Source organism: Eurypyga helias, unplaced genomic scaffold (genome assembly GCF_000690775.1).
Source record: "Eurypyga helias isolate BGI_N326 unplaced genomic scaffold, ASM69077v1 scaffold12657, whole genome shotgun sequence".
NCBI lineage: Eukaryota > Metazoa > Chordata > Aves > Eurypygiformes > Eurypygidae > Eurypyga > Eurypyga helias.
Genome location: NW_010263725.1, coordinates 123,332 through 133,761, shown reverse-complemented (window position 1 = coordinate 133,761; position 10,430 = coordinate 123,332). Strand labels below are relative to the sequence as shown.

General features: G+C 38.2%; 1 protein-coding gene across 1 annotated transcript in view; it reads left to right on the top strand.

The window, feature by feature from the left end:
• Positions 1-9,864: 9,864 nt before the first annotated feature.
• NRG3 (neuregulin 3) overlaps positions 9,865-10,430 on the top strand; it is a 32,335-nt gene continuing 31,769 nt past the window's right edge. The window contains exon 1 of the mRNA XM_010156159.1: positions 9,865-9,871. Coding sequence (XP_010154461.1) covers positions 9,865-9,871 — 7 coding nt within the window. The remainder of the gene's footprint in view (positions 9,872-10,430) is intronic.

The following is a 10,430-nucleotide window of genomic DNA, read 5'->3' as shown; positions in this document are numbered from 1 at the left end:
CTTCTTGTAAATGGGTATAACAATGTATGTTATACAATGAGTATGTAATCTCATTGTGAGATGGCTAACAGTAAAACAAGGAGCAGGAAATAGGTGAGTGTAAATACACAGTATATTCAGGGAGCATCCTGTTGAGCATTTCTAAATCCTTTCAAAATACCTTCTCAGAGGATTCACAAGCCTTTGCCGTGGAAAATATCTGCTTTCTTCAAATATTGCAGTTGCTTGTGTGAAAATATTATTAATGAGCTGAAATCTGGTATGATCAATGAAGGCTTTGCCTACAGGGATATGTAACTGTAAGTTGATTCTCTGATTTGTGTTTTCTAAGGACTTATTCTGCATTACTGGGACGTTTGATGTTCCATGTGCCAGTTATGAATACCTGGAAAAGGATTTTTGGTTCGATAAGAACCATTTGAGACAAAATAAAAGGGTAAAGTTCACATTTGAATGACAGATCTTGTTCCAGCCAATGTATAATAATGGCAGGTCATGCACATTCTGGGTTTACGCCTGTATGACTCTAGGTTTTCAGTGAAATTATCTTACATGTTATAAAGTAGACCAGAATCAGTCCTACTGTTCTAGTGATTCTTGCTGTACCCTGCACAAGGGTCCCAGCTGGTGGTTTTCCCAGATTAATCCATCCAAAACACTGCATAAATGTTTCCATCTCAAAAATAAGTCTAAACAAGGTTGCAATACCTAGAAAGGTGTAATAAAACTACAAGTGAGAAGAGTGGGGGTTGAGAAATGTCAGTCTGGCAGGTTCTTGAATCTAGTTCTGAGCTATCAACATAATATAAACACATATATTTGTAAGTTTGTTATATATCTAACCTATATAAACAAAACTGTTTTAGAAGAAAAGACATCTAAATTGGGATTTGATGTCTCCTTTGTTGTTGGCGACTGAAGAAGATATAAGTCCTTGCCCTTTAATGACAATTCATTTAATTCATTTTTTTCCTTCGTAACTACCATTTTTTGCATACAACCTCTGCATTCTCTGACAATATTGTGGAAATTGAAATTGATGATGGAAATATATTGGGAACTTACAGTGAATCATATGTTTTCTGATTGTTCCTTAGAGCAGGTATAAGATGTACGCATGTTAAGATGATGAATAAAGAAGGGTCATCTGAAGGAATCTCCTCTCTAGTCCTTCTCACAGAAGCAAAACAGATAGGAGTTGTCAAAGAGGATGTATGAAGAGCAACGTGGAAAGGCTATGCATTTTCTTTGGCTTTAGTAACACCTGACAGCAAAGGAAAAATTCAAAGACGGTTACGATGTGCAGAGATTTTATCTAGCTGCCTTGTTGATAATATTGCAAACCGGATTTTTCCTGAATTAATGACAGGAGAATTAATCATAACTATATAAAGCTGCTAGGAAGTATGAAGGCATATAATTTTAAAACATGAGTAACTTCAGATGTAGGGGAGAGAACAATGACTTAAAGCCACAGGCAGCGGGCCAGCCTGCAGGGAAGCCTTTTCGTGTGGAATTTCATTTTCAGTCATGAAGGCACCTCGATGAACTCTCACACCTCTTCCGCAGCGTTGGGATCATCAATGGCACCATCTTCTGCAGTTTATTCATTTGTGTTCTTTCACCTTTTGCTTTCATGTCATGGCAGTGCAGCAGCTGTTACCTCCTGCCTCCCTGTCAGCCAGCTCTTGGCCAGTCAGCATTGTCCCAGCTCTTCAAAATATGTCTCATCCAGGCAAAGAGAAAATTGGGTCACAGGCAGGCCCAGCCAGGCTAAGCAATTGCATTCAGCTGCCTTTGTTTGAGTTGTTTTGTTCAGCCTCTCCAAGCCTGCTTATTCTTTTCATTAAGTCATACTCAGACCTGTGATGTTTCAACAGTGTTTATTTAAGGCTCAGCACCCGCTTGGCCCTATCGTCATAACCTGTCCATCATGACTGCCACGGAAAATAGTGTGAAGATTTTTAAAAGACATGAAGCTGGGTGGTACAGAAAGGGCTGTCATAAAGTGAGTCAGATAACAGTTTGCTGTGACTGCTTGGCGAAGTGAGCTTTATGCTAAAACGCTGTGAGGAACCAGAGGTAGTGCTTACTTCTGGCATAGTATTTCCATTTGCAATTTTTTGATAAAAATCATGACCAGAGATGTTGCAAAGCACATCAAAAACTGCCCTGTGCTGCCAGCATCACTGTCGTGTATGTCAGCTCCTGGCTTGTAACACCCACCCACGCTCTCTGTGTGGAAACGTTTATTACTGGTGCCACCAGTCAGGCTTCATTTGAAAACGTGCGACATTGGTGTAATGTCTTTCAGCTTGCCACACAGGGACTGTGTAAAGCTGCTCTCTTTCATGCAGTTGTAAAATAATTCAGGTTTGGAGAGACCTCAGGAGCTCCCTAGTCATCCAGCCGGGTGCCAGAAACCTCCACGGGGTGGACACTGCATGGACTTGTGGGCAGCCTGGTTCACACCCAGCTGCTCTCATGAGAAGAACTTTTTTTCTCATATCCAGTGGGAAATTCTCATTTCAAATACTGTCTGTTTGGTCTTGTCCTCTTGCCATGTGCTGCTGGCTCCATTTTCTTAGTAACATCCTCAGGGCCAGAGATATTTTTTTTTTTTTTAGTCACTCTTACCTTTAAATTCATTGCACCAACTCAGTGTCATTCTGAAAATACATTTGCTACTCTTGTTTAATTTCTTACTCTTCTATAGATTATAAGAAGTTATGTTGCACTATATGGTTTTGGATAACCATTCACCTTCTTTTAAAAGTAGCAAGTTTATGGATTTTTTTCTGACACTGCTTCACTCTTGAAAAAAACCCAGCATATTAGGGATCTTGACATTTAAAAATCTATTAGTAAAAAATAGATTTTTGGTTGTTTACATGCTTGCCTTTAAGCATCCTTTTGAGCTACAATTTGCATATGTGTCTAAAACCCACATAAATATATTAATATATAGAGATTGGACTATATATTGCTATTAGTATGTAACTTTCAGGAAGCCAGGAAGAGGAGTTACAAGAATAAGTAAAACTGTATTCTCAACTACTTTAAGAACTTTCTTTAATGAGGAATGCAATTAGGATGTATTATTGTTGCCATGCAATATGCTAGTTGCTGAAGGTGTTAATCCCCTTCTTCAGTCCCACTGAAGCAAAGGAATGCGATAAGACTTGCACTGCAGCAGTCCCAGCAGTCGCATACACGTACAAGTTGGCACTCGAGCAACTTGGTTTTGGCAGCCTGCTGCCTACCTGCAGCCACTGCCAAATGCACAAAGCAGATCCCTCAACGTGGGTGAGCACAGGGAGCCCTCTGCTAGACGCTTTGTGGGTTTGAGGGCTTAACTGTGTCTTAGCGCTGCTACTCACTTAGTAGACTTTAAGCATCTGACATTGCTTAGTACGAACAACTGGATGCATTATCCCACATGTTGGCAAAAAGCCTCTGGAGGGTTAAAGGAAGAGTATAGCTGCTTACAGTCACCATATTTAATTTTTCTCTCTGCCAGCATAGTCTGGTTTTTTCTCTGTTCATTTATCCAGCCCAGACTTGAGTGTCATCGTCATTATGGTGAGCGAACACGCACTTGCTGTGATGGGGACCTTATTCCCTGAAGGGAATATTTTGTGACAAGATGAGGGGGATGCCAGTGCACCTGTAGAGGTGAGGGATATCGTGCACCAAGCCAGATCTCTGTCTCCATTTCTCACTGGGTTGTGGAGTATGTAGGGAAGCAGAACAGGTAATAGGTACACAAGTATACAGTCCCTTAATCCTCCCTGTACTGGGGAGCTGTGAGTGGCGATGGCTTTCAGGGGAAGGCAGAATGACACAGTGCTCCATGACACTTCTCTGACTCCTTCTGGCAGTCTCTCCTTGTCCATCCCTCATCACTGGCTTGTGAGGAGGAGACAGGCCAAGGACTTGGGTCTTGGAACAAAAAGAAGGTTATGCATAAATACGTAGTCCTGTGCCTGTGGAGTCTTGTGCAGAAACTGTCGCACTTCAGGAGCAACACATCTTGTTATACCTTTCTGCAGCTGACCAAGCCCTTGTCCTTACCCTCTGTGCCCCCACACTCCAGAGCCTTCCCGGACAGAGCACTGCGTTTCTGTTTCAGTGTATGAAGAAAAAAAAGCAGAAATATTTCAAGTTATTGACAATAATTTTCTTTGATTCTTCTGTCACTGTTGATGTTATATTTTTATTTTAAAAATCTCTAAAAGCACCCTGGTTAAAATAGCAGCAGTCAAAACAGAGATGACCCTTAATTATAATATTGCTTGACTTACTGTGAGCTCCTGACAATGTAGCCATCAACAATAAATGTCAAATATACTTTGGCAGCTTTGGTGTTAGCTTGAGATTTGAGTGGAAAGTTCAATACTAGCAAGTGAGCAAGATACAGAATATGTAAGCCTCACCTATGGGAGAAATTTCAGTGACAGGGCTTTGTTGATAATTGCAATGCAAGCTCTGAGATCAAATAAAGTATCAGCTGGGAAATTAATATATATTATATTAGATGCTAGCCATGCTTAGGATCTTACGAATAGCAACCCTCATCAGCTAAGGAATTACTGAGTCAGAATTAAAGAATTCTATTGCTTTACAAAGCCATAATATTTTTATGTAATAAACATCTCAGAAACTCTCTTTATGGAGTTACGTATAAAACAATTTAAAGCACAATGATTATGTATCTGATCCAACACCTATTGCAGTTCACGGTCTTTGGAAACCGTGATATGCTCTGCAATAACTCATGCCAGAAGCTTGTTTCTAAATGTCCTTCCGTCTGCTTCTTCCATTTACCAGCATAAAGTATGGCCAAACTAGGGCCTCAGGAGAGCTGGAAAGCTCAGCAGAGCATGGATTTTGCAGAAATAGAAGTTCTAGAAGAATTATTATATTACTAGGAGAATTAATGTTGAATGGAAGTTTCACTTTGGAAGATTTTTCATGCTGGTGGGGGGTGGGGTGGAAGATGATAGTGAAGACATTTTTAAAAGCAGAGCTGTGTTTGGTTCTAAGATTTAAAAAAAAAAAAAAAGAAAATAAAAGAAAGGAAGATAACAAAACCATAGAGGGAAGATGAAGAGATGTGCCAAGAAGCAGCCAAAAATTAAGATAGGAAAAAGAGGTGAGTCATCATTCTGGAGTAGGATAGTATACCATTCCCCCCCATATTTAAGCCTCTTACAGAATTGTGGAGCTTAAACAGTCTGTCAGAGAGCGAGCAAAGGAATAATACTTTTTGTGGGAAATCTATGCTATGAAAGGTCTCTAGGACCTGGCAAATAACTGATAGCCTACAAGAACATATATGGAAACATAACCACAGAAAAAAGATCCGAAACTAAATTCTTCTGGAAAGAATGTTATTTAATTAAAAAGAAAAAATCACTGTATATTTATAATATCTTTTAATCTTTAAGCTTTTGTGATTTATGCTTTGGAGCTTTTTGCATGTCTATGAAAGACTGGAAAGTTCTTCCTGTAGAGTGTAGACAATGTTGCAAATTTCTTTGTTCAATGGAAAACCAGTCGGTAACAGGCTTTGTAGTGTATTAGTTATGTGAATTCTGTTACCTAAATTTCAAATTGTTTCAAAACAATTATATCAGCATAGTCACCAGTGCTGTCAACACAAAGGTAGCTGTAACTGCAGATCATCTTGGTTGGTGTTTGACTGTGAAACTACATTACCAGCCACTTGCATGCCCTCTCTGCCTGCTGACTTAGGGTGATCCTGTCACCGAGAGTGGTCTGATGGTGAAAGACTTCATTTGTGGGGTTAAATTTGTATCTCTTGGACCTACAGTAGAAGCTGGAGGTACTTGGATCTGTGGTTCTGAGTCAGTGGAAGTGACACAAAGAGTAAGAGTTGATGATAGCTCATGAAGTTTTAGCTATTAGCCAGGAGGTTTTAGTAACTAAAACACAAGTGGTTTTAGTTGTTAGTTCAGTACCTATTAGTATTAGCTATTAGTTCAGTACCGAGTTAATAGCAAGCACAACAACAGCGGTACTATGAAGAGGTTTTGTGCCACCTAAACTTGCAGAGTACCACAATGGTTGAAAAATCTCCAGCTGTCCCACTGGCATTTTCTTTCAGTGTATTTTTGCCGTTTCCATCGCTGGCTGCATGAGTCAAAGCTGCTGTGCTGCTGATGCTGTCCCATCCATGCCTAGGGAATTCTTGGTGCTGCCCGTCAATGCCATCCGTCATGCTGGGGAAACGCAGCATTGATGCTGAGGTTGTCTCTTGTGCGATGTGAATACACACAAAGAAAAAGTGTACAGACAGGGAGTATCTTGCACTAAAGTTTCTTTCACAGTCAGAGAATGAAGGGGCAAATTGTTCTGCCTCGTCGTGCTGTTAAGATTTAGATGTTCCTATTCACTCATGTCTAGTTCCTCTTGCTATTCTCAATCTCTTTTTTGTTTTCATTTGTGGTAATAAAGGCAGAGCTCTGTGTGTCCAGAAACCAGTAACTGGGGTACTGCTTATGGGACTAATCGCTGATGGCTGCTTGAGTTTGGATGAGTTTGGCTTGGAGACTGGAGTACCATTGCTGGTCAGTGCCCTTCGACACCAAACAATGGGAGATGACAAAAAAATAAGTGTTCTCTGAGGTCCCGTCCCCCTCCATTTCAGACATGACACAGTCTTTTTGGGGAAAGAGATACAGTTTCTTTGAAAATGCCTGCTGCTTCCCTGCTCTTTTCTGTTAAAAGCTAGTCATTTCTCAGTTGCAGTATCACAGTGTATAGGGCCATGTGTAAGACTTACTACCCAGGAAAAATTTCAGTAAGTCTTTAGCTATATATCTTAGAGCTGCAAGTTTGCACATGAGATGTGGGCAAGAGTCCCTCTCATTTGGGTGCAGCTGGTTTGCCCAGAATTTCACGCCGTATTGCCATGATACCACTTCTTCAGTGACCTGATGCATTTTTAGTAGAAATGTTCTCAGCAGTGGTCTAATGTAAAATAGAAATTAAATTTTTCAGATCTTTTAGTGGGTTCTTTTTCTCTCCACAAGACATCAAGTTTCTCTCTTTCAGGACTGCTGTTCCTTCAGGGACTGCTCCTCAGCTGCTCATCCCTTTCACATATCAGCAGAAATGCAGGCAGCCATCAAGCAGGGAGATTACTGTCGGAGAATCACAGGTTTAGACAGCTTTACCCTTTTTATCATAAGGATTTTTCAGTGTGCTCATTGTCTAAAATATTGCCTTAGACTTTTAGCTGTCAGCCTCTATTAACCAGGTAACTTTTTTTCACCTATATCCAGACTGGAAGTTAAACTGGGGGAGGAAGGCAGAATGGGCATCATGTTTGTTTTTCTCTTATACTTAGCAAACTCAGGTTAAAAAAAAAATGAATAAGATAAAAACAAGGTCGTAATACTAATTTTTATTCTTACTAGTATATAATGAGAATGTAATACAGGTTAGCTTACAAAACCTGTGTTTTTGCAGTAATAGAAGGTCTTATGGAAATTTAGAAATGCTATAACAAATTCTAAAATTGGATTTTTTAATAAGGGAAATTAGTGCACGCACACATAGGCTGATGAGACTTACGTGATTAATTTTGTTGATAGATGACTGACCTTATCCATCTTAGTAATAGAACGAAATTGGATAAAGTTTGTAGTAGAATTGGATTATCTTACTCATAAATTGTCAATACATGAAAACTCCTAACCAGATTTTCTCTTAAAAAGGAAAAAGCTATCTGTCATGCCTTAGCTGCCTATGGAGCTATTTCAAGCCTCAGATTTAATAAATATGTTGCATTGAATGTATTTAATAAAGCTTTGCAAGTTAGTTAGAGTTCTGGTTATAGCTGACACAAATTCCCAAGTCCCCTGCAGATGAAAGGAAATTACTGTTTCTTAGGCAACCAAAGTTACTATTAATTTACCTTCAGAATTATTATCTTGCTGTTTAAAAGTACTTATCAAATTTTCACTTCATACCAAGTAGCACTTACTAAGATTATTGGCAATTTCACTCCTGCTGTAACCATAGACAGCACTAGACATTCTTGTTTAAGGTTAACCTCTTTCTTTTTTTTTTTTTTTTCCAGATAACTCTCCACTGTTTGGCTCATTTTATTTTGTAGGGTTTTTTTAAGGATGAGTTTGATGGAAATAATTTTTCAGTATATTTTGATGAATTAATTTTTGAATCAGATTTTGCCTTTCATTCACCAACCTAAAATAGCTGGTTGAGAGCTCAGGCTTGTAGCACTTACCTATGCATCCCTTCTCATGATGAGTCTATAACATTATTTTATTACAAATAAAAGTTAAATAAATAAATAACTTAATTTATTCCTTCATTTTTATTGAGTGCTAATGCAACATTAATACTGTAGAATCAAGTACTCAAAAGAAGTCTGTCAAACAGGCAGAACACTCATCCTTTCCTTTTCTGCCTTCTGTGTGCACAGAAAATGATTTCACTAGTGTTAACTAGCAATAGTCAAACAATGTATATCATGCAATTATAATATATAATGGGCTACATCTATTTCACTTTGCTCTCATTAAGATCTTTCTGCTGTGGATGTTCCACAAGTAAAAGAAAATGTATTTTGTTAATCTTTTTTACAATCAGAATCATCAAACAGTTCTTCCCAAGAGAGAATCACTATCAAAACTATGAAATGCTTTATGAACTTTGGCCAGCAGAAGTCAGCTTGCTCTGATTCCAGTTTGAAACGTGAATCTCTTCAATTAACCTTGACTCTGCCCTTTCTGTAAAGGATAGCAGATACAAACTTTCAGTCCTAATTTGTGAATTAAGTGTTTTGAAGCCCTTTTAAAAGGGAAATTCTACCAAGACAGACAGAAGTTGAAGGAAGAAAACTCAGAATCTAATAAAGGTAATAGAGATATAGAATAAAAGATGGTATTTTCTGTGGAGTAATGCATATTTTCCTAAAGATGTTGGAACAGAATTCTCTGGGGCAGGTTTATCTATTTTAAGTATTTGCATTGACTTCTTTCCTTTAGAAGTTAATATGTTTATATTAAATTTTGTCATGTTAATCCCTGAAATGGAAGAGGCAATATTATCCTCATGGTTAGAGAAAGAACAAAGGTCTTGACTTACCCAAGGTCAAAGAATAAATTTGTGAAATGTGACTTGTAGCATTTCAGCTGTTAAATCGTTCTGCCTTAGCACAAGCTGCAGCATATGGCAGTGAATCTGTATGGTAGGTTTTTGCAAGTGAAAGAACAGAGGAAACTCTTGGGAGAGTTGGAAGACTGATACTGAGGCAATCACATTTTGTGGAACATGCAGGATTTTTTTATTCTCTTCATGAATTAAATTTAGAATGCCGGATATAGTTCAGCACTTGTCACACATAAATCAGTATATTGAGAAATATGCTTTTATTGCTCTCTTGCCTTTTAACTTATGGGAATCTGTGTTTTATGGGAAATCTTGACACTGTGTATGGGGTTTCCACGTAGTCCTTCTCTACTAGGAAGGTAAGGGAATGCTGGGAAAATAATATGCACGTTTATTTGTATTCTGTTTTTCTTTATAGCGCAAAGCTTAAGTAATTCATTCATATAGTAAATGTTGTCATTTCTCATTTTGCTCTGTTTGAATATTCAGTAATTATTCTCTGTGATGCATGTGACCATATTGAGATTTTGTTCAAGAGACACTGAAATGAGCACCACAAGGGGGAAAGCTACTATTTTTGTTTTGTTACCATTTTGCTTAGGCCGCATGCACAATGCTGTTCTTCATATTTGAAATACCATTCAAAGATATTTAAATGCATTCAGAAAATACATAATATAACTAGAGGATCCAGTGATTATGGCTGGTAATGATATTGTGGATTTAGGTGCTAACAAAGCATAATATAATCTGTTTTAATTACCTTTTTAATTTTTTCTTCATTAACATGCTTATAAACATACGTGCTCGTTTCTCAAGGACCTTGTACCAGTGTTCTTCCTTTTATAATAAGGACACAAAGAAGAGGCAAGTTTCAGCTTATTTACACAACAAAACTACTGAATCTTGCAGAAATAACAATCATGAGAAAAAAGTGTTTGCCCCACACTTTTTAATCCTCTAGTTTATGCTTCAGTGGGTCTTTCAACAATTCATAAAGCAGACAGAGGACAGCCTTTAAGAGTAAATTTTAAAAACCAAGACATTAAAAAAAAACCCAAAACCCTAATACCTGGAATATGGCATGTAGGTTTTTTTTAGTAACAGAAAGATGAAATTTGACTGTGATGTGAGTGCTGGAAGAAAATTTTTTTTCCATGGGTCACCAGTAGTCATTTTGTGTGGTAGTGTTTCATAATGGTAGCAAAAGAGATACGCTTAGAACAAGGAGCACCTGAGGGATGAGAAGGTTCCATTCAGTGGCA